Source organism: Cucumis sativus, chromosome 4, assembly GCF_000004075.3.
Source record: "Cucumis sativus cultivar 9930 chromosome 4, Cucumber_9930_V3, whole genome shotgun sequence".
NCBI lineage: Eukaryota > Viridiplantae > Streptophyta > Magnoliopsida > Cucurbitales > Cucurbitaceae > Cucumis > Cucumis sativus.
Window position 1 is genome coordinate 24,778,337 of NC_026658.2, and position 22,976 is coordinate 24,801,312.

General features: G+C 30.9%; 2 protein-coding genes, 2 long non-coding RNA genes and 1 pseudogene across 12 annotated transcripts; 1 reads left to right on the top strand and 4 right to left on the bottom strand.

Moving 5' to 3' along the window:
• Positions 1 to 45: 45 nt before the first annotated feature.
• Positions 46 to 814, top strand: LOC116403554. The gene is made up of 2 exons (XR_004216355.1): positions 46 to 263; positions 346 to 814. It is a non-coding gene; the product is annotated as an uncharacterized LOC116403554 (long non-coding RNA).
• On the bottom strand, positions 722 to 6,332 carry LOC101222880 (WD repeat-containing protein PCN). The gene is made up of 11 exons (XM_004141244.3): positions 6,024 to 6,332; positions 5,799 to 5,942; positions 5,124 to 5,421; positions 4,964 to 5,027; positions 4,686 to 4,799; positions 4,411 to 4,573; positions 3,560 to 3,713; positions 2,754 to 3,352; positions 2,396 to 2,577; positions 2,008 to 2,268; positions 722 to 1,223 (listed from the first exon to the last, which is right to left on the bottom strand). The coding sequence occupies exons 1-11, from the start codon at positions 6,183 to 6,185 to the stop codon at positions 908 to 910; spliced, it is 2,457 nt and encodes an 818-aa protein (XP_004141292.1). The 5' UTR covers positions 6,186 to 6,332; the 3' UTR covers positions 722 to 907.
• Positions 6,333 to 9,282: 2,950 nt separating this feature from the next.
• Positions 9,283 to 14,111, bottom strand: LOC101210675 (annotated as a pseudogene).
• A 1,147-nt stretch (positions 14,112 to 15,258) lies between these two features.
• On the bottom strand, positions 15,259 to 21,622 carry LOC101207623 (serine carboxypeptidase-like 1). 8 transcript variants are annotated; one of them, XM_031884183.1, is made up of 14 exons: positions 21,345 to 21,615; positions 21,113 to 21,258; positions 20,793 to 20,869; positions 20,526 to 20,648; positions 20,336 to 20,438; positions 20,202 to 20,239; positions 19,990 to 20,091; positions 19,802 to 19,888; positions 19,590 to 19,712; positions 19,344 to 19,415; positions 19,143 to 19,261; positions 18,946 to 19,074; positions 18,826 to 18,871; positions 18,466 to 18,695 (listed from the first exon to the last, which is right to left on the bottom strand). In XM_031884183.1, exons 1-14 carry the CDS (start codon positions 21,515 to 21,517, stop codon positions 18,615 to 18,617), a joined length of 1,419 nt encoding a protein of 472 aa, XP_031740043.1. In that variant the 5' UTR covers positions 21,518 to 21,615; the 3' UTR covers positions 18,466 to 18,614. The 8 variants fall into 8 exon arrangements, with proteins under 8 accessions (XP_031740048.1, XP_031740043.1, XP_004151544.2 ...); XM_004151496.3 differs by having other exon boundaries at positions 18,946 to 19,059; positions 21,345 to 21,612; XM_031884184.1 differs by lacking the exon at positions 19,802 to 19,888 and having other exon boundaries at positions 21,345 to 21,617.
• Positions 15,668 to 18,262, bottom strand: LOC116403349. Of its 2 annotated transcripts, XR_004216072.1 has the most exons (4): positions 16,845 to 18,262; positions 16,659 to 16,761; positions 15,907 to 16,027; positions 15,668 to 15,753 (listed from the first exon to the last, which is right to left on the bottom strand). It is a non-coding gene; the product is annotated as an uncharacterized LOC116403349 (long non-coding RNA). The 2 variants fall into 2 exon arrangements; XR_004216071.1 differs by lacking the exon at positions 15,668 to 15,753 and having other exon boundaries at positions 15,790 to 16,027; positions 16,845 to 18,261.
• Positions 21,623 to 22,976: the final 1,354 nt, after the last annotated feature.

The window sequence follows — 22,976 nt, forward strand, 5'->3', positions numbered from 1 at the left end:
TTTCCTCATTCTTCTATGATTATTTACATTAGCAGACCCTTCAAAATCCATATAAATGGAGAAGAACAATCTAAAATGTGATATTACATTGTACATAGAGAAGAAGAGCAATGTAATGTGCAATTTTATCTAAAAGAAGATTCAAAGCTCTGTACCTTTGTCCAGGAGTCTTTAATTGAATAGGGGCCAATTGGACCAGGCTAGCAAACTGAATTGGACCATTGCAAGCTTCTTGGGCCAAGAGCTATGGCCACACATGAACGGTTAGTTTCACTTATTGGAAATTATATTTCTGCACCATATCGTTTTCCATAAAATATCCTTCTCACCACACTACCATTTCAGTTTAAATGTTAAACAAACACAAATACTTTTCGTGGGAACATCAAGAATTTAAAGGTGCTAGCTGTAATTGTTAGTACACAAGAAATCAGCAGAGTATGTAGCATTAGGACTTTCACCTGCCTGACTGAGACTGCATGCAAGCCAGGTCAATTTTCCACTGAAACTCCACACTAGTATATTATAAAAGATAAAATATGGAAAGTTGTATTAATGCTACACCAACTGTTCTTCATACTGAATTAGCATCTGCACTACAAATAGTAATAACTGAAGTATGACAGACTATGATTTGATTGGGGTTTCTTTTTTCTATTATTATTATTATTCGTTAGGAAAGGGGAGGGGAGGGGAGGAGAGGGCGTATTCAAGAGCTTTGTAGACTAAAAGAACTACTTTTAAGTTCAAGAAAAAAAATTCAATAATACAATACAACACTGCTGGCTTTAGACGCTCAGATTACCCCTCCCCCGAACAAAATTGTAGAAATCGAAGAGATGTCAAAGAAAGAATGGTGGATTCCAACATTCAAATAAAACCTAGAAAACTCCTTTAATATGAAGACTTAAGTCCCATATATATGTCTGTGCACAGGTGCGGTATCGAAAGTGTTGGCCACTTCTAACCATGGTTTTTCTATAATCAATAGTGAGGTTTTGGAGAGGTGTCCAATAAGTAAAACAGGATCTCTAAAAGGAAAAATTTCAAAATTCTTTCTACCGTGTGGTCTACCCTCTATTTGGCAGTCTCTTAACTTACGTTTCAATTTCCCATTTATTGGAGTACCCCATAAACTCTTCACCGTTGAATCTTGTCCACTTATCATGACATATTCATCATCTTGATCCACTGACATCTTGAAGTCAATCAAGCACATTGCCCTACATATTAAAAGAAGATTTTTTCAGTCCAGCATCAAAATTTATAGTAAGAGGAATGCTAGATCGAACAGAACTAAACATGAGTAAAGAGCCAAGATTCCCTAACAAGAAATACAGATCGATGATTCTAGCAAAACGAGCAAATGAGCACAACATGCTAAAGATTGAAATGTGTTTTCAAGACCCACAAGGATAAGGATTGATATCGGAAATATTAGGAAGGATAATCAAACAAATTTCAGCAAGCTGTGAATCAGCACATGCTCACAACTAACTGCCAGCCGGAAAAATGAGCTAGTAATAAAACCCACATCAAAAGGACAAAAAGAAAATGACTTGCAAGTTGCAAGAATGAAAATATCCGTAGTAGTTTAAGACTTAAGAGCACCACACTCAACATGCTGCAGGGTTAATATAATAATAATGGCATCAAAATTGGTCACAGTAAACTGAAGTACATCAATAGCACTTTGCAACATACAAAATCTAAGCATTTGATAATTATTGAGGATGAGAATGGCTTAGTCATAATGTAATATCATGAAATGCACGATCACAGGAATAAGCATTTGATAACATCATAGCATATACCCAAGTACAGTACCCATTCCAGGAAAGTCCAGAGAGGATATAAAAGAACCAAAAGCTCAACAACGTAGTACTTAACCACACGACAGTAGAAGTTAACAATTTCTATTCAATAAACCAAATTTCAATCTTAAAAGGGAATAGTTGTTCCAGTACATTTCACTTCAGCACATAAAACAGAAATGTAGAGCAATACCTGGAACTATACACAATAACAGGCAACGAAGTGGCAGATGGTGGGAAAGAGAGACCAATAACCTCCCCTGGAAATTCTTGAAATCTCTTAGGGAGAGCCTGTGTATGTCGCATTGACCAGTCTCCTAATTGTTTGGCCTCAACATCAAAGGCATAAACCTGATTTGAAGAAGTAGTGACGACAAGCACATTGTTGTTCCATTGGGGAAAGCCTCCAGCTGTAATTGAGGCACCATCTAGTCTTGAAATGAACCAGTGTTGCCTGTTACAAGAGAACAATAACTCATGCATAACTTTCTTGAAAACCATAATAACGTAGAAAGGGAGCTGTGCAAGGATAACCTGTGATTATGATGAAACAACAAATCAACACAAGATAACAAACAAACCTCATAATCTCCATATTGAATACGTATATATCTCCAAAGCAATTGACTGCAGCTAACCACTGCCCATCTGAACTTGTAAATATTTTTGTTATAGGAGGTTCTGTGGGTGGCAATGTGTCATCCTGCAGCTCCCGGAAAGGCGTAAAACTATGTAAGACTTCCAAACTACCCACATCAACAACCTGTTGCCACAAGAAAATACATTTGTACAGATCAGGCACTGAATCAAAGATAAAGAAGTCAAGTCTAAGCAAGCACAATATTCAAGTATATCAGAAGGAGAAGCTGGAAGGTGAATGTATTTCATAAAAAGTACAGAAAACTAAACTCAATCAAATTGTACCAGTAAAGCACTTACGTATATCCTTTTATCATGTCCTGCTATGATTAGGCGAGAAGAATCAAAACTGAAAACCATAGAATGGGCAAATGGTAGTACATTTGGAAGTTTTCTCCTACTAACAGTCCAAGAACCTTTGCTTCCACCAGATTTCTTCAGTTCAAATAAGTTGGGTTTGGTATGATCAGAATATGCAAATAGCTTCCCGGAGTTAGAAATGGTACTGCAGATAATCTTTCGAGAGGCCTTGCTCTTAACTCGAACCAATAAATCTGCCTTTGTATGTCCCTTAGAAGGGCCACAGGCCTTATCTCCAAAGGAACCACTTTTTGGGCGAATACACAGGATGTCCAGAGAGTGGGCACCCTGAACAAGTAATAACGGTGCTTGGTTGAAAACTGTATTAAGTACAAGTTGCATAGGTGCCCTTTGAGGTGCAGGACAAATATCATGGGGAGAAAATTTGGTAAATTCCTGAGCAGAGTATGCAAACAGTTTTGTATCATCACCGCCAGACATTAGCATTGGAACTCCCAGATGGGCCCACTTACGGTAGCTAAAATCATTAGGTTTCTTCCTATGACGGATTCTTTTTACCACATCATCTTGCAACGGCTCTGCCGATAAGAAAATCAAAATTTAAAAAATCAAGAAAATAAAAGGGCCCATACAAAAACAAAAATTAATAACGAATAAATTCAATCTTGATTATAAACTTAATCGTTAACCAAAAAACAAACCTAGTGTTCCGCCCTACATCTGATAAAAAAAACTCAACTTTGGTATTGAAAAAACTAACAGTGAACAATAACTAACAAAAGTACCTTCTCGACAAATTGGTACTGCAACAGTCAAAGCCCTGATATCGTGAGTATGAGCCCTCACATGACCAACATAAATCCATTTCTTCATCATTTCAGAAGAACCCTTATCTTCACTAGACCCAACATTCTCGTTAGAGAGCTTATAGAGGATAACCTACAGACAAAATATATTCACAAGAGACAAGTGTTATGAAATTTGATTAACCACATAGATAGATAATGCAAAGATTAACTTCATTCCTAACCAACTAAGCCTGTAATTTAGGTCAACCATGACTCTGTACAATGGTTGGGATAATGTGATAACTTATAAAATTCGAAGGCTTATTCCAAACAAGTTTGAATTTAACCAAAAGCTACAATAAGGAAGCCAAATTTAGACAATCTAACAACTGATAAGCCATAAAAATAGTTAAGTAACAAACTAACCCTTGTTCACACGCAAACAAACTTTGACAGCTCATAAAACGACAACACAACTACTGAAACCTACAGGCTTCCACAATATACACAAGTTATGAAATCCTTTAGCAACATGTTAACTATCTACATGATCAACCTCTACGAGTTTTAAATTTCAACTCTAAGCACACGGTCTCATTGGCCCTCATCTCCCAGTCACAATCACAATAACAAGCTACAGGCTAAACCATATCTTGGGGGCATAAATTTTTCATTTCTTTTGTTCAATAATTTCAAAACTCTGGAATAAAGAAAGGAATTTGTGATAAAGACAAGAGAACTGGGTGGCGTACAGGCATAAAAATTTACCCAAGGGCTATCATGACTGAGGAACGGGCATGCGTTGTACAAAAGCACAAATATGAAACCATAAATGATCAAATCAGTACCTGACCATCAGAGCCAGCAGAATACACTCTATTGTGATTAGGGGTCACTGCAAGTGCGTTCACATCACCCTTGTGTAGGGTGTGTGCTTGCAAAAGAGTTCCATGATTACTGTCCCAAAACTGGACACTACCAGTACTATCTGCACTGACGAGGGTACCACACCTGCAGTTAACAAGAAATACCAAATGGCTTCAGAACAGAAAAGAATAATCATTTATGGTAGAAAATAATCACCCAACAACTATGCGATCACAAGAGGTACGTGGTTCATTACCTGAGGAAAAGCAATGACCATACACAAAGTTCTGGTCCACTGCCTAAACCTCCAAGTCCTGCAGTAATCCTATAGATCTCATGCCCGAGACTAGCATTCCAGCATCGAATAAACCTGAAAAAAGTAAATATGGAAAAGGGAGTGGGGCAAGCAGGGTGAGGAACACACAAACGTCGGGTAACTGTAATTTAGCGGAACTGGAGAAGATCACGTTAATAGTAATTAATACATTATATTGATTTTCATTGCATGTAACAATTGGTGGTACATGTACATACCCATCACTGCTCCCTGAAAATATACGTTCTGCATCATTACTCCATGTTACACTTAAAACCCTGCCTGGGAGTAGCAGCAAGAGAAATACGGTTTAATTATCCAGCTAGTGGCAAAATAAAAAATGGCATATCAGCAACGTATCTAGGAATAGATTCTCACCACTGACCCTAGACAACGATCTTTTGTAAATAAACTCTTCTGCGTCACCTATATTGTAAATACGCACACAACCATCATCACAAGCAATTGCTAGAGAGGTATCGCTAGATTGGACATGAAGCTCAGATGAATCAGAATCATCTTCACTCTCACTACAATCTTGGCAATCAGTTTCGTCGTCAGTTACATGCCCGTTTTCAGTGTCTTGTGTCTTTACCTCCTCCCTGTGAACCTCAGGGCTACTAGAGGATGCTGCAGCAATTTGCCAGATGGAAACACCAATTGATTCTAACGCGGACTGCAAAATCAATAACCATCAATCAAAAACAAACTTCTTAGGATAACAACAAAGCAAAGGGTTACTTCTCAAACTAAATACAGTACTCCACAAAGACCCAAAGTCACGTTGAGATATATTACTAACCGCAAATTTCACCATTCTGGCAATAATTTTCGTACCAATATTCAAATATCTTCAGTGAATTTAAATGCTGCACTCATTGTGTTTCAGATAGCATTTAAAGAAGAATGAATATTACATAAACGTCACTGCAACATTTAAATGGACACAGACGCTTTGTTGAACATTAGAAACAACACATTAAACCATTGACTAGAAGTCGAGAAGACTACGACAAATGAACAGAATTTCTTTGAGAAAACAAGAGTGTATACCTTCTGCGTTAAATCAAACAAATCCCACTCCGAAATTGAACCATCAATGCTGGATGAAAATAAACGACCAGAAGGCCTATCTTTTGAACGGGCAGAACACCAAACAAGTGATGAAACCCTAGAAGTGGGGTCTCCACTAATGGTCTGCATAAAAAGCACAACTGAATCAGACTTCAAAATCAATCAGTTGGACCAAGAATCGAATAAAGGATAGTGCGACCATACCAACTGACAGTGCCACCCAACAGAACCAGGAGAGACCAGCCAAATCTCAAGCGAGCCGTCTTCTCGGGCAGCCGCCACCTGAGAATCATCGGCACTGGAGGCTAGCGCAACTACAGGAGAGGGCTTCCATTCAATTGAAGAATTCCGATAAAATTCAATCATTTTTTTCTTCCCAACAAAAAGAGAAACTAAAAATAGTTAGTTGATTGGTGTCTGAACCGACCAAGCAGGAACTTGGCAGAGGAAATAGGGCATCGAAAGGGAGGCAAGGGGAAGGCAATCGAAGCGGAAGACGAAGACGAAGTGGCGTCTAGGTTTAAGGGTTTAAGAGTATATATCACCGGTTCAGCTTCTGGTTCTTTTCCACTTCAAAGAACCGGGTTTTATATTATTATACTCTATACTTTTTGTTTCCCTTCAAATTATATAACCTAAACTTTTTGGGTAAATTGTCTGTAATAGATTTTTATATTTTAGTGGATTTTTTTTTTCAAACATGCTTGGTTAATGCATAAATTAATTTACTTTGGAAGGTTTGTATTTTTTAAAAGAACAAACTAACCCTAAGTCATAAAAAAGACCTTCCACGGTTCGAGTTGTTACACTTTTCAAAATTTAATAAGTGTAATTATAATAGATAGCAAATTTAAGAATAATAATTAAGTATACAATAACACTTTTTAAAAATTATAAATACAACGTCGTCTTCCCTAATAATTATTTTAAATCTAATTGTTATATTGGTAAGTATTTAAATATGGAATCATTTATTGCTAGGTTGAGGCCCATTAATGTTGGTCTAAAGGTCTTTGTTGGTACCTTATTTATTTGGGATAGTTGTAAATTCACAATTAGATTCAAAATAATTAAGTATATAACAACATGTTAAAAAATTTGCAAGTATAGCAAAATTTGTCAAATTTTATCAATGATAGAAGTTTATCATCGATAGATCATGTTGTAAATATTGATCTATCACTGATAGACCATATAAGTCTATCAATGATACAAGTATAGTTGTGTTATATTTGTATTTTTTTTTATGATTTTGTTATATCCTTAACTATTATTTCTAAAATGGTCATCAGCTATCATTATCCTATTTGTTTTTTATTATTTATTTATACTTTTGTGTTTAGAATGGAGTGAAATATGAGAGTGATATTCACCCTTGAACCCTTCCATGTATTAGTTGGGTTTCGTTGTATCAATATTGAATTCTTTTCTCATTATAGTAGTAGAGGTTTTCTCGTGGTTACCACCTTTGTCTATATTGTTGTTTGATTAAATTTTGATTTTGATTAGAATAAGAAGGTTGATGGGTTGAAAATGAATACAACTTACAGAGTTTAGAGGCTACATGTTGTTTTGCATATTAAATGAGAATATACTTTTTTTACTATAATATAGATCACAAAAGGGTCAAAACAAAACAAACAAAAATGTAAACATGCAAATGGACGAGGTCACGAAACCATGAGTGATCTTCAATCAAAATCTTTAAGTACTTGAAAAAGGTTGCATGAATTACTAGGTCATGACTTGTGGTATTTCTTCATTTGTGTTTTTACAATAACAATAATAATGACCTATGAATAAAATTATTGGACTATTTCAAATGAAGATCATCAACAATACTTTACGGGACGTTTGACCCTCAAACTATGAAGGATAGCCAACTTCATGTTTGTCTAAGGGTTATCATAATCCTAATTATGACTATTCTACTTTTTTTCTTATTTCTCATTTGTCACTATTCCTCACTTCCCTCTTTCGCTATTCCTCACTTCCCTCTTTCATTGTTCTTCACTCCCACATCTCTCCTATGCAACCATTACTCACACACCCCCTTCCCTTCATTATTCTTAACTTTCCCAAACATGGACAGTAAGATTTCAAACTATAATAATCGGCATCCTAAACACATATTATAATAACTCAAAAGGATTGTTATAACCTACAAATTATAATAACTCATACCACGTTCCAAATATCCCCTTATAATTTATTAAAAAATGTCTCTGAACATTTCAAAAGCTTCCACAGAGTCTGAGAATCTACTTTAACTAAAATAGGGGGCAAGTAATATCATGAAATAGAGCTAAAACTTTCAATAATTCAATTTGAGTTAACAATATCTTGGTAAATTTCAAACATAAACTAAACATTATCTCCACCATTGAATTTCGAACAATATCACCCAGCCCCACAAACACAACGAAAAAAAATGTTGTATAAATTGATCAAATATAGGTGCCAATGAGGGGGATGTCACTATTCTTCACGGTAAAATAAGTTAACGCGCAACTTTAGTCCATGTAATTTGAAGTTTTGTTTAATTTTAGTGTTGTACTTTTAAGTGTACAGTTTTAGTGATGTATTTTATGTATGTTGTCACTTTATACTAATTAATATTTAAAAAAACTCGTAGTTTTAAAAAAGTAGTTTTTGTTTAGTTTAAAATACTACTTTGGTTATTATTCATTTTGGTTTATATACTTTCAAGTTTGATTCATTTTAGTCCCTATATTAAATAAATATTCATTTTAGTTCAACTACTTTTAAAAAATGACCATTTTGATCTATTCATTTCCATTTTCATTTAATATTTAAGGGATAAAAATGGTCATTTTTATTAATGTTTACAAAGACTAAAAGGAAGTAAGGTTAAAAACACATTGTTTAAAATAAACATTTTAAAAGTAGACAAACTTAAATGAAACAACGTTGGTAGTACATGAACCAAAGTAATATATATTAATATTTAAACATTGATAATTTAAATTTTAATAAAAAGAATTATAGAAAACAATACATTTTTGTCCCCTAAAATTTTAAAATACACACTTTTAATTCTCGATATTTGACAAAAGATTTTAAGGGGTTGTTTGTTCTTAGGGTGGACATATGGATTACCGTGTTTGTTTTGCAGTAGTACAAGATGGCAACGCATTTGAAGATTCTCGAACATTCTAGAATACCCTCACATAGGGTATCTCAACAGTTTTGGATGTCCTTATGCAACGTGAGTATTTTGGATTCTCGGCGTCCACTTTTTAGTACTTTTGTTAACCTTCTAATTTTTTTCATTTAAATATATAAATATAAAGTTCATCCTTGTTTGTTTTTATTTTATAAAGTATAAAATAGATATTTCTACTATGTACTTCACTTTGTTGATTATATTGTAGCTGTTTGTTTTTTTTTTAAAAAAAACAATCATTCAAATTTAAATATATAATAATAAAAATACAAATTATTTATATTTTAGGTAAAAAAAAACCACAAAAACTCACTCCACTTCATGACAAATGTTAAGATATTTACATATAAATTTTGCAAATAGTTTGTCCATTTTAACATTTTTTACCATTTCACTTATGTTTTATTAATATCTCTAAATTAATTAATATGAAGTTTACAAGGATTCTCTTATTATCCATCTCTTAAAAACTATGCTGGATTCTTCTCGTGCATATTCTGGTGTATGTCCTCCACCCTAAAAATTTTATGAAAAAAATGACAAATAAAATCAGTAATTCATCATACAACTAATTGCTAAAATATTTGTTTCCCTAAGAATTTTTAGGTTTCAGAAAAATTCTAAAACAAATATTTTTCTTACTTTTACGGTTACAAATGCCATATTATTTGCAAAACTTCTTGTGTACCTGCAGTAAAAAAAATTGCTACTAAGTTTTTTTAAAATAAATAATCATACATTATAATACAAATAATAATTACCCGCCGACTTCATCCTCCATGAACCAAGGCCTCCAATCATCTACTATGGAATAATTTAAAGCTTTGATCCATGCACGAGTTTCCATATGTGACACTTGCATATCATGATCTCCACTATATTCAAAACCACCATCGTATTAAACAATAATTCATTAGGTTGTAGTAATTATTACACTGAATCATTTAACATACAATTATGTATTACCTATAGATTAACGATCGATAACCTTTAGAGCTAAGGTTCACGTGATAAGAAAAAACACTGGTCAACTCATAATTGTAATATTCATTTTTACGACATCTAATCCATTCTTCAATGCTTCCCTGAATAAAAAAAAATGTTTTTGATACTATTTCTCTCTAAAATAATTTAACTATTCTCTTGAAATATTTTGTCATTGTACCTCATGTATGTGAAGTGCCTTTTGAACTTGGTCATGGTTGGCCCAACGGTAAGCAAGTATGGCATCATATTGCTGTATAAACCAACACATTCATCATATATGTGAATTTCGAATAAGTTGTTTTAATCATTATATAAGTGAAATAATTAGGAACTAATGTGTTTAATTATTTCATAAAGTAATATAAACAGGATAAAATTAACATATTTTTTTATAAGGAAAAGAGAAATTACACGACATTTACGGTTAACAGAAATGCTGTTGAGAGATCTTCGATTGGACATTTTTCCCGGTTCTTTTAAAGATGGACACGTGGGCCATAAAATACATCCTATTCCAACTCCAGAGGTACACTTAGAAAAAAAAAACAAATTGGATATAAGAATTAATATTTGAAAAAAAAATAAGTGAAGGTTAAAACTATACACATAGTTATCGTGAATGATTGGTACAAATTACCTTTCTATATGTATCATAATGTTTTAAGCACTCTACATTGTTAGGATCAATATTTACATATTCTCCTTGACAACTAGTTTCCAACGACTGAAAATGACGAATTAGTTGAATGTTAGATCAATTTCGTTATTGGTTGTCCCTATTTTCAATTTGATGTGTATTTTTTCTTTAATTAATATATTTTTATTTGTTTACCTAATACAGTTCATCCGAGATGAGGGCTAAATTATGAGCAAATGGAATTTGAAAATTTTCATTTGCATGAGGAGTAGTGATAGGATTCCCCAGTATGTATCCCTGACATGATAAGAAAAAATACCACTTAATGTGTTCTATTTGAATCATTAAAATCATAACTAACTTAGCAAATAGCAAAGATGAGCATATAAACCAATTGATGAAATCATTTACCTCAAAATTTATAGATGAAAATATATGTTTATAAGTACCTGTCATCTTAAACGAATTAGGAATATAAATAGCAATTTAACTAATAATACTTTTATCAATAAATAAAAAATTATATACCTTCTAAAATTGTTAGAGCAACTATTGGAACAATCATACCAGCATAAGAATTTCCAGCAATATAAAATAGATTTGATATAAATTCTGGATGATCGTCGAACCACTACAAATTCCAATTCATAAAAAACTTTTATTGCTCACGATAAGAAATAACAAGAAAAAGAAGAAGGTATTACACCTTTTCCAAAAATTGAAGACAATGTTGAACTTGTTCGCAATCTCCTGATTGATGATCTTTGGAAGTTTTAGCATACGAAAAACCGGTGCCAGCAGGTAAATCTAGATATAGTATACTAGAGTTATATATTGATCATATTCACCATAGATGATAAAATATAATTAGTGGTATATAAAATTAAAATAGTAAATTAATTTGAGTAGGAACACACACAAAACATATATAAGAATGAAACAAAGTGTAGAGAATGTATAGTAATAAATGTTGACCTGAGTCCATGAGTAAGGGTTTATGACTACTTCAGGAACGCTCCCCTCCTTTACCTCTCCCTCAAAATTTATTGGACCTTTACATAAACAAATTAGAGATTAATAAAGCAAACCAAATTCTAAAGTTATTCATCAACTACTTGTTATTAATTTAAAATTACATTAATTACTTTTTTAAAATGTTAATTTAATTACTAACTTTTCTCCTCCTAACTACAATTTCCAATGACATTATACAAAAACAAAAGAGTACAATAAAGAAACGTGTATTTGATTTGAGATTTTTGTTATACTCGTTTACAATAATTTCAATCGTAAAATGGATGATAATAAATAAAGTGATCATAAACCAAACGTGTTACAAAATTATATTTAATTTAATGAAAGTTTAATTTAAATAATTCCACTACTTTCACTCAATTTGAAATAGAAAGGTACTCTATAATTTTTCAGGACTAAAGTATAAACACCTCTCTTGACTACAATGTTATGTTTAAATTTTTTTAAATAAAATTTAATTTAAATGCATCTAAATAATATTTACATTAATCTTTATTAAAATTTAAAATAAATCTAATGAATACTATCATATTTAAAATATCCAAAAAAAATTGTCGTGGCCAGATAATATAAAGATGAAACATTTTACAAAATATATCAAAAAGTTTAAATAGTATAATAAATGAAAATCTGTAAAATATAGAACATTTGATGATGAAATATTTATAGTTCATGAAAAACTTAAGTGTAATTAATTGTGAAAATAATTTATCAATTTTTTTTATATTTTGAAAAAAACCCATACAAAAATTAAAAAGAAGGTAAAAGCACCCGCATATAAAAAGTAATTAAAGTAAGTCATTATTATTATTGAATTTGTGTACTAAACTAAAATTTGTCTAAATTAATTTAGTACTTAAATTTAAGTCCTTTTTTTTTCTGCTATATATATATTGGGGAATTGACAAAAATAGGCAAAAAAAAAAAATGGGATAGATAAAGATTTTTAGGATTGATTGTAAAAAAGTTGACATTTAGGACAAATTGGAGGTGAAATGACAAAAATACCCTCATTTCAGATTAAACATTTCAATTTAAGAACTTGCGAGATGTCTGCGAGATGTTTACGAGATGTCTACTAGATGTTTGCGAGATAAAATAATAATAATAATAAATTGTTTTAATTGTTTTATTTTTTTTTTAAATCCGAATATGAATTGTGTTATACGTATATATATTTGCATCTTAAATGTATAAATCAAATATTATTTTTTATTGTTTCAAGTTGATTTATGGTTGTTTTAGAGATGTTTCAAAGGATGTTAACAATTTATTATTATTATTATTTTATCTCGCAAACATCTGGTAGACATCTCGCAGACATCTCGCAGGTTCTTAAATTGAAATGTTTAATCTGAAATAAGGGTATTTTCGTCATTTCACCTTCAATTTGTCCTAAATGTCAACTTTTTTACCATCAATCCTAAAAGTCTTTATCTACTCCATTTTTGGCCTATTTTTGTCAATTCCCCATATATATTAATATGTTGTTAGAGATTTAATTAAGAATGAAGGTAAAAAAATGGTAATCGATACATTTAACAATTTGTGAAGGTTCAGAAAATAAGTCCTCTAAAATGATAAGAATTCACTAAACATAAATAAACTGAAGAGAAGGATGAAAAAGGAAAGTGAAGATAGAGGGAACTTAATAGAAAAGAAAATACCACTTTCAAAGGCGAGACCAGAGAGAGCAGAGCAACCAGGACCTCCGGTGAGCCACAGAACGAGAGGATCCGTTTTGGGATTTGAATATGATTTTATGAAGTAATAAAACAATTGAAACTCCTCCCAATCCCCCACTCCTACGTATCTGTTTTGTTCATCAACATTATTATTACCAAATTTCAATCTTTTCAATAAAATAAAATAATGAATGTATATATAAAACCAACCCTGTTTCCAGCGAGAAAGGAAGCTCCCCTGAGAATCCTGGCAAAGAGTTCACCGTCCAGTGAGAATTAGCGTCCGCGGAGAATAATGCATGAAGAAGAAGAAGAAGAAGAATGGAAAGAGAGAGGCGGAAGGAAATCACCATTGGGTTCTGCTGGTTAGTGGTCACAGGAGTAATCACATATGTTAGCAATGGATGAGTTCAGATTAGATCCATTTATGGGTTTATAGGATTTTTGTTTCACTCTTATCTCTAAGACTCTAACAGTAACACAGGTAGAGAGATTTCTAATAATCTGCTTAACTTTGATTGTCTTCTAATTATTGAAATATAACGAAGAAATAGAAAAGAAAAGGTGCAACTTCGTAATGTATGGACAAAAATTGCTCCAATTAAATCAAATTGAAAACAGGAATTTATTTCAAAAACAAAGAAAAGAAAGAACGTAGGAATAAGGGATCCACGTTTTAAAAACATCATGAGGCCTCCTCGTCTTTTCACGTATAAATTTCATGATTGATTTGATTTGTAATACAAAGGACAGTCAATATGAGCTTGACTCAATTGACACCTGTATGGTTCCTGTGGACAAGAGGTTCATCCCAGCATTTATTATCATACATTTACAAAAGAAAAAAAATATAAAGGGCACGACTTAGTGAATTATTGAAACTTTAGGTAAAGGTGAATAATTGAGTATTGAATGAGATTTGTAAATTATTGGAACTTTAGGTAAAAGTGAATAATTGAGTATTGAATGAGATTTGTAAATTATAAGAACAATGAAAAAGCGGGTGTTCAGACTTAAATGAATTTTGTATTATATTGCATTTTGAATCCATCTCGTTACAACTCGTAGAACATTTCAAAGAGTAAATAAATGTCTCGTTAAGATAATATATAAGAGCAAATCAATGTTTTATATATTTTACTTTTAACAAATACACGATGAAAAATCATAATTTTATATAATTTAATTGAGTGAGATACGTGAATATAAATGATATAAAAAATACTTTTCAATATAGATAGTAATAAATATTTAAACCTTTTTTTTTTTTAATCCATCTTCGTAAAATTCTTTGAAATCAACATTTTGGGGATATTTTTATAAAATTAGTTTGTTAGTAATATGTGAAGCGTAAAAAAGAGAAGCAAATTACAAAAGAATTAATAATACAACTTTAAGTCATGAAGAAAAGAATTTGAAGAAAGGCTGAAATAAAAGAAGGTATAGATTAACAAATAAATCTAAAATTAATAACAAATTAACTATAATTAAATGGTAATATCGTGGGTGTCAAAGGTTGAACATTTAAACAAAAATAAACATTATGAAATACTTATTAACATGGAGTTCATAAGGATTCTCCAACTATCTATCTATCTCTTAAAAACTATACTGGATTCTTGTCGTAAAAATTCTTATGTATGTCCTCCACCCTAAAAATTTTATTAAAAGAATAGCAAACAAAATCTGTCAAGAGTTATTTCTTCATAATTTAGGGTTCAGAAAAGTTCCGAAACAAATATTTTACTTACTTTTACATTTACAAATATTATATTATTTGCAAAGCTTACAATGTATGTGCACAAAAAAAAAATGCTACTAAGCTCTTTTAAAAATTAATAATCATACATTATAATACAAATAACAATTACCCGCCAACTTCATCCTCGATGAATCAAGGCCTCCAAATTTCAAAGCAAGGTAAAAAAATGGTATATAGATTAAACAAATTAAAGCTTTGATCCATGCATGAGTTTCCATATGCGGAACTACCATATCATGATCTCCGCTATATTTGAATCACCAAATTAAACAATTAATCAAAGAGACATCAATTATTACATTTAACATATAATATACATACATACATATACATATATATATATATATATCACCTATAGATTAATGATCGATAACTTTTAGAACTAAGGTTCACGTGATAAAGAAAAACATTGGTCAACTCAAAATTGTAATATTCTTTTCCACGACATCTAATCCATTCTCCAATGCTTCCCTAAACAAAACCAAATAATTATTTTTGGTACCATTTCTTTCTCAAATAATGTAACTAATTCTGTTGAAATATTTTGTTATTGTACCTCATGTATATGAAGTGCTTTCGAACTTGGTCATTGTTGGCCCAATAGTAAGCAAGTATGGCATCATGTTGGTGTATAAATCTAACTGATTTTGAATTTTCTCATAAAAAGGAATAAGTTATCAGCTTAATCATTATATGAGTGAAATAATTGGGAACTAATTTGTTTAATTATTTCATAAAGTAATATAAACGGGGTAAAATTTAGCATATTTTATAATAAGGAGAAGAGAAATTACAGGACATCTTCGACCAACAAATATACTGTTGAGAGATCTTCGATCAGATATTGTTTTTGGTTCTTCTAAAGATGGACATTTGGACCATAAAATACATCCTTGTTTAACTACATAAGTACACCTAGAAAAAAAAAAACAAATTGGATATAACAATTAATATTTGGAGAAAAAAAGTGAACGGTAAAACAATAAATAGTTATTGTAAATCATTGGTAAAAATTACATTTGTATATGTGTCGTAATGTTTTAAGCACTCCACATTGTTAGGATCAATGTTTACATATTTTCCTTGACAACTAGTTACCAACAACTATAAATGACGAATTAATTGAAGTTCATATCAATTTCTTTTTCGTTGTCTCTATTTTCGATTTGGTGTGTATTTTTTCTTTCTTTATTTGTTTACCTCATACAATTCATCTGAGATAAGGGCCATATTATGAGCAAATAGAATTCGAAAATTTTTACTTGCATGAGGAATAGTGAAAGGATTCCCAAGTATGTATCCCTAACATGAAAAGAAAAGGTACCATTACTATGCTCTATTTGAATCTTTAAAATTATAACTAACTTAGTAAATAGGAAAGAATGAGTGTACAAATTGACGAAATTACTGACCTGAAAATTTATAAATGAAAAAGTATGTTTATAAGTTCCTGTCACTCTAAATGAATTAGGAATACAAATAGCAACTAATCTAATAATTCTATCATTACTTATATCAAAAAGAAAAAAAAAAAAAGATTATATACCTTCTAAAATTGCTAGAACAACCATTGGAACAATCATACCAGAATAAGAATTTCCAGCAATATAAAATGGATTTGATATAAATTCTGGATGATCATCGAACCACTACAAATTCCAATTCATTAAGATTTTTATTACTCACAAAAAGCAATAGCAAGAAAAAGAAGAATGTATGCATGTATGTATACCTTTTTCAAAAATTGAAGGGAATGTTGAACTTGTTCGTGATCTTCTGATTTATGATTTTCTGTAGTTTTAGCATACGAAAAACCGGTGCCAACAGGTAAATCTAGGTATAGTATACTGGAGTTCTATTGATCATATTCACAATATATGATAAAACATAATTAGTCATATATAAAATTAAAGTAGTAAATTTAGTTGATTAGGAACACAGACAACATATATAAGAATGAAACGAAGTGTAGAGAATATATATAGAATACAAAATACGGAGTTCAATCTTGAAAAAGTAGGCGAAACACTTTTTGGGTTTTAGCCACATAAAGAAGAGAAAACTCTATCTAAAATTTGTATAAAGACGCAAGACCGAAGCTCCCTTCAAGGAGCTGAGCCATATACCACATCCTGAAAACCCGGAAGCCGGTAGCTGCTACCGACAACTAGGGAGAGAGGGAGCAGAAAGGTTAGCTCTTAGGTTCCTTTTTCCCTTTCTGTACTCCCCCTCTTATCCGCGTCATGAGGTTGAGGTATACTTCCTCAGCTCCTCTACGGGAGCTTCGGTCTTGCTAGGAGTCAGCCGAGTTTCGGCTTTTGCCTTCGCAATCGAATGCGATGTTCTATAACCATTATATTAGGAACCATAACCATTAGGTGGCTTCGACCTTCATATTTGCTTACTTCTTCGATCATTCTTTGCCCCTCACACTTGACGCAATATTCTTTGCGCCTGATTTACTTGTTCTTTCTGGACTTACCTATACCTGTACTGTAGGGCTTCACCCCTTTTTCTTCTTGTACTTCCTTATGTTGATGCTATTCTTGTACTTCCTTTATCCTTATTTTGTAGCTCTTCCCGTACTTCCTTATGTTGTTTCTGTTTTCAAATTCTTTCCCCATTATACTCGCAATATTCTTTGCGCCTTTCTTGCTCTTGTCTTTCTCCGGACGGCCACCTCTTGTATTTCACTACTTTCTCCGTAATTTAGGTAAAAGTAGCAAGGTCGGCTTATCGACTTATCCGCTTCTTTTATGAATAATATCCCTCTTTCTTATCTTACATAATCTTCGTCTTCCCCACAAGTGTTGTGCTCTCATGCAAAAATCCCAAAAGTGTCTCCTCCGAAAATGGTTCTAGTAACTTCGAGCTATCTAGTCCAAAGACAGCGGTGGCTGGTTGGGTCTAGGTTCTTCCTAAATTTTTTTCTAGGGTTTCGTTGTTGCTTTGCTCTGATACCATATTGTAAGTACGAAACACGAAACCTAAGGCTTACATGAAAAATCAAGAATCGAGAGAAAAACCACAATGTTTTTTAGTTTTATTACTTTTCTAATGATTCATACAATAGGTACAAAGGACGAGAATAAATAGAATATAATAACGAGTAAAAAAGGAAAAGATTTAGAAAATAAAGAAAATCTACCAAAATACTTTTAAAAAAAATACTCTAACGGCCAAGTCCACTAATTCTAATATATATATATATATATATATATATATATATATATATTTTGAAGAGATTTTTTTAAAAGGTAAAATAACATATAATTGGAAATTTGTATTAATTTTATATTATTTTCAAAATTATTGGGATGACATGTAAAATTATCGAAACGAATTAACCATGATTAAGAAACACAAACATCAACATTGAAATTTTCTTCATAAAACTTATTAACACACAAAGGAATATTTGTTTAAATTGTAATATCATTGGTGACAAACGTTGCACATTTAAATAGAAATAAATATTATGGGATACTTATTAATATGAAGTTCATAAGGATTCTCCTATTATCCATCTCTTAAAAACTATGCTGGATTCTTCTCGTAAATATTCTGGTGTATGTCCTCCACCCTAAAAGTAATTTTATGAAAAAAAATAGCAAACAAATATGTCAATTGTTATACAACTAATTGTTAAAATCATTTTTCTATTTCTTCAAAATCAAGATTCAGAAAAGTTTCAAAACGAATATTTTTCTTACTTTGACCGTTACAAATGTCATATTATTTGCAAAACTTCTGGTGTATCTGCACAAACAAAAATTGCTACTAAGTTTTCTTAAAAATTAGCGATCATACATTATAATACAAATAACAATTACCCGCCAACTTCATCATCGATAAACCAAGGCCTCCAATCATCTACTACAGAATAATTTAAAGCTTTGATCCATGCATGAGTTTCCATATGCGGCACTACCATATCATGATCTCCACTATATTCAAAACAACTATATCAAACAATTAATCAAGTAGGCATCAACTATTACAAGTCATTTAACATACAATTATATATCACCTATAGATTAACGATCGATAACCTTTAGAACTAAGGTTCACGTGATAAGGAAAAGCACTGGTCAACTCAAAATTGTAATATTCTTTTCCACGACATCTAATCCACTCTCCAATGCTTCCCTAAAAAACCAAATAATTATTTTTGGTACTCTTTCTTTCTCAAATAATGTAACTATTCTCTTGAAATATTTTGTTATTGTACCTCATGTATATGGAGTGCTTTTCGAACTTGGTCATTGTTAGCCCAATAGTAGGCAAGTATGGCATCATATTGCTGTATAAACCAACACATTCTTCATATATGTGAATTTTCTCATAAAAATGAATAAGTTGTCTTAATCATTATATATGAGTGAAATAATCGAGAACTAATGTGTTTAATTATTTCATAAAGTAAAATAAATGAGGTAAAATTAACATGTTTTATAATAAAGAGAAAAGAAATTACACGACATCTTTGACCTACTAAACTGCTCTTGAGAGATCTTCTTTGACCAAACCTTGTCTGTGGTTCTTTTAATGATGGACATTTGGGCCATAAAATACATCCTTGTTTAACTACAGAAGCACACTTGGAAAAAAAAAACAAATTTGGAAAAAAAATAAGTGAAGGGTAAAACAATAGATAGTTATCGATTGTAAATCATTGATACAAATTACCTTTGTATATGTATCGTAATGTTTTAAGCATTCGACATTGTTAGGATCAATGTTTACATATTCTCCTTGACAACTAGTTTCCAACGACTGTAACGACAAATTAGTTGAAGGTCATATCAATTTTCTTTTTGTTGTCTCTATTTTTGATTTGGTGTGTATTTTTTCTTTAACATATTTTATTTGTTTACCTCATACAATTCATCTGAGATGAGGGCCATATTACGAGCAAATAGAATTCGAAAATTTTCACTTGCATGAGGAATAGTGAAAGGATTTCCGAGTATGTATCCCTAACATGAAAAGAAAAGGTACCATTATTATGCTCTATTTGAAACTTTAAAATTATAATTAACTTAGTAAATAGGAAAGAATGAGTGTACGAGTGGATGAAATTACTGACCTGGAAATTTATAAATGAAAAAATATGTTTATAAGTTCCTGTCACCATAAATGAATTAGGAATATAAATAGGAACTTATCTAATAATTCTATCATTACTTATATCAACGACAACAAAAAAAGAGAATTATATACCTTCTAAAATTTGTAGAGCAACAATTGGAACAATCATACCAGAATAAGAATTTCCAGCAATATAAAATGGATTTGATATAAATTCTGGATGATCATCGAACCACTACAAATTTCAATTCATGAAGATTTTTATTATTCATGAAAAGAAATAGCAAGAAAAAGAAGAAGGTAGGTATGTATGTATATATACCTTTTTCAAAAATTGAAGGGAATGTTGAACTTGCTCGTGATCTCCTGATTTATGATCTTGTGAGGTTTTAGTATATGAAAAACCCGTGCCAACCGGTAAATCTAGATATATTATACTGGAGTTCTTTTGATCATATTCAGCATGATTAAACATAATTAGTCGTATATAAAATTAAAGTAGTGAATTTATTTCATTAGGAACACAGGCAACTTATATAAGAAAAAAAATGAAAGAAAGTGCAGAAAACATATAGTAATAAACGTTGACCTGAGTCCATGAGTATGGGTTTATGAGTACTTGAGGTAGGCTTCCCTCCTTTAGCTCTCCCTCAAAATTGATTGGACCTTTACATAAACAAATTAGAGATCAATAATCACACAATTAAACTTATAATTTTGGGCATACCATATGTTTGTTTAAAATCAATTTTGGCATTTTTAGAAGTTATAAAGTAAAATATGTTGATTTAAGAATTTGTGTAAGAAGTCTTCTAACTTTACAAGAATGCACGAAATACATATAAATAAAATGAAGAAGGGAAGGAGAGAAAGTGAAGATAGAGGTAATTAAATAGGAAAAAAATTTACCACTCTCAAAAGCGAGACCAGAGAGAGAAGAGCAACGAGGGCCTCCGGTAAGCCACAGAATGAGAGGATCCGTTTTGGGATTTGAATATGTTTTTACAAAGTAATAAAACAATTGAAACTCCTCCCGATCTCCAACTCCTACGTATCTGTTAATTTGTTGATCAACATTATTAGTTACCAATTTCAATCTTCTCCAATAAAATAAAATAATGAATGTATATATAAAACGAACCCTGTTTCCAGCGAGAAAGGAAGGTCCCCTGAGAATCCGGGCAAAGAGTTCACCGTCCAGTGAGCATAAGCGGAGGCAGAGAATAGTGGATGAAGATGAAGAAGAATGGAAAGAGAGAGGCGGAAGGAAAGAACCATTGGGTCCAGGTGGTTAGTGGTGAGGGGAGAAATCATAAATGGAACCAATTAAACCAATTGATTAGGATTTTTTTTTGTTCTTGTTGCACTCCTATCTCTAATTGACTTGTAATTATTGAAATGTGACAAAGAAAGAGAAAAAACAAGGTGGATGTAGGTAAGGTATCGACAAAATTTGCTCACCTCTTCCTAATAAATAAGTCTTCCTTTTCAACTGTAATAATAATAAAAGAGAATAGTATTATTTTGGAATAACATTATTTTGATAATAAACTTTAAAAACGACAATATTTTAATAAAACTATGTTTATTATTTTGCATCCTCCTGTATTTATTAATTATCTTGTATATGTTGTATTAATTAATTATCTTGAATCATACGCTAATTGATCATCTTGTACATTTTGCATATTGCTTATATTATCCCTGTATTTATTTTATCTCAGCATATTACCTTCAAGTATTTTTTAAATTTTATAATGTTTTATCATTGCTATTATTCATTTTTCAATTTAAATATAAAAATGTAAATTGGAGAAAAAGTATTGTTTTTTTATGGATTTTATAATTTAAATTCGATTGATACATGAAATTTCGTTTGAAATTTAATTAATAGATTGCTTTTAATTTAACTAATGTTATTTAATTAATTTAATTTAAAGAAAACAATAAATAATAAAAAAAGAACGAAAGAAAATCGGAAGTTTATAATAAATAATGATTTAATTTGCTAATTTGCTAATTTGCTAATTTGCTAATTTTCTAATAAAAGAAATACCAATTTTTTTCTGCAACTTAAATAGTTTTAAGTTTTAGAATTCTATTTTGTAATTTTTTTTATCCACTACTATAAAAAGAAGTTTGATCTATCATTTTTTTTTCACTTAACACTTTCACCAAATAATTCTCTAATATTTCATATTCACTTTGCTTTTTTCTACTTTTACTCTTTCACTTCCTTTATCTCCACACGCGAGAAGATATTAAGTCATCAAACTTGCATATTTGTTGTAAGCTCCATGTTGCGGCAAATATTGAATTGTAATATTTATATATCTTCAAAAATGTATTTAATCTCAAACACTCATAAAAAAAAATATTTTCATATTATCATATATTTTAATTTATATAAATTTTATTTTAATTATTTCTTTTTGTTGTTGTTTGATGTTTAATAATTTTATTTGTTATGTATTTTTTTATTTTAAAAATTAATAAAAAGATACCCTTTCTCCTCTCAAACATAGAAAATAGATATTGATTTTCTTATTTTATATTATACAAGTTAAATTAAGAGACATTTTTTAAAATAGTAAAATCAATTAAAATATTTACGAGGTATAACAAAATTTTTGGATTTGATCAATGATAGCCATTAATATCATTCTATCATTCATTTCTCTCTTATGGCTATATATAAATATATGTTATTGATAGAATCTGAAAATTTTGGTGTATGTTGTTATGACTATTTTTGACAATTTCTCATATATTA

What these genes read in the sequence shown, in the direction of transcription:
- LOC101222880 (XM_004141244.3), bottom strand. Translation starts at nt 6,185, where the DNA reads ATGATTGAATTTTATCGGAATTCTTCAATTGAATGGAAGCCCTCTCCT. An exon ending in TTGGGTGGCACTGTCAGTTG is followed by an intron (nt 5,943 to 6,023) that starts GTATGGTCGCAC and finishes CTTTTTATGCAG; the next exon opens with ACCATTAGTGGAGACCCCAC. An exon ending in TGGTCATTGCTTTTCCTCAG is followed by an intron (nt 4,574 to 4,685) that starts GTAATGAACCAC and finishes TGTTAACTGCAG; the next exon opens with GTGTGGTACCCTCGTCAGTG.
- LOC101207623 (XM_031884183.1), bottom strand. Translation starts at nt 21,517, where the DNA reads ATGATTTCTCCCCTCACCACTAACCACCTGGACCCAATGGTTCTTTCC. An exon ending in ACCCATACTCATGGACTCAG is followed by an intron (nt 20,649 to 20,792) that starts GTCAACGTTTAT and finishes TATGATCAAAAG; the next exon opens with AACTCCAGTATAATATATCT. An exon ending in TAGTAGGTCAAAGATGTCGT is followed by an intron (nt 19,416 to 19,589) that starts GTAATTTCTTTT and finishes TGGTTTATACAG; the next exon opens with CAATATGATGCCATACTTGC.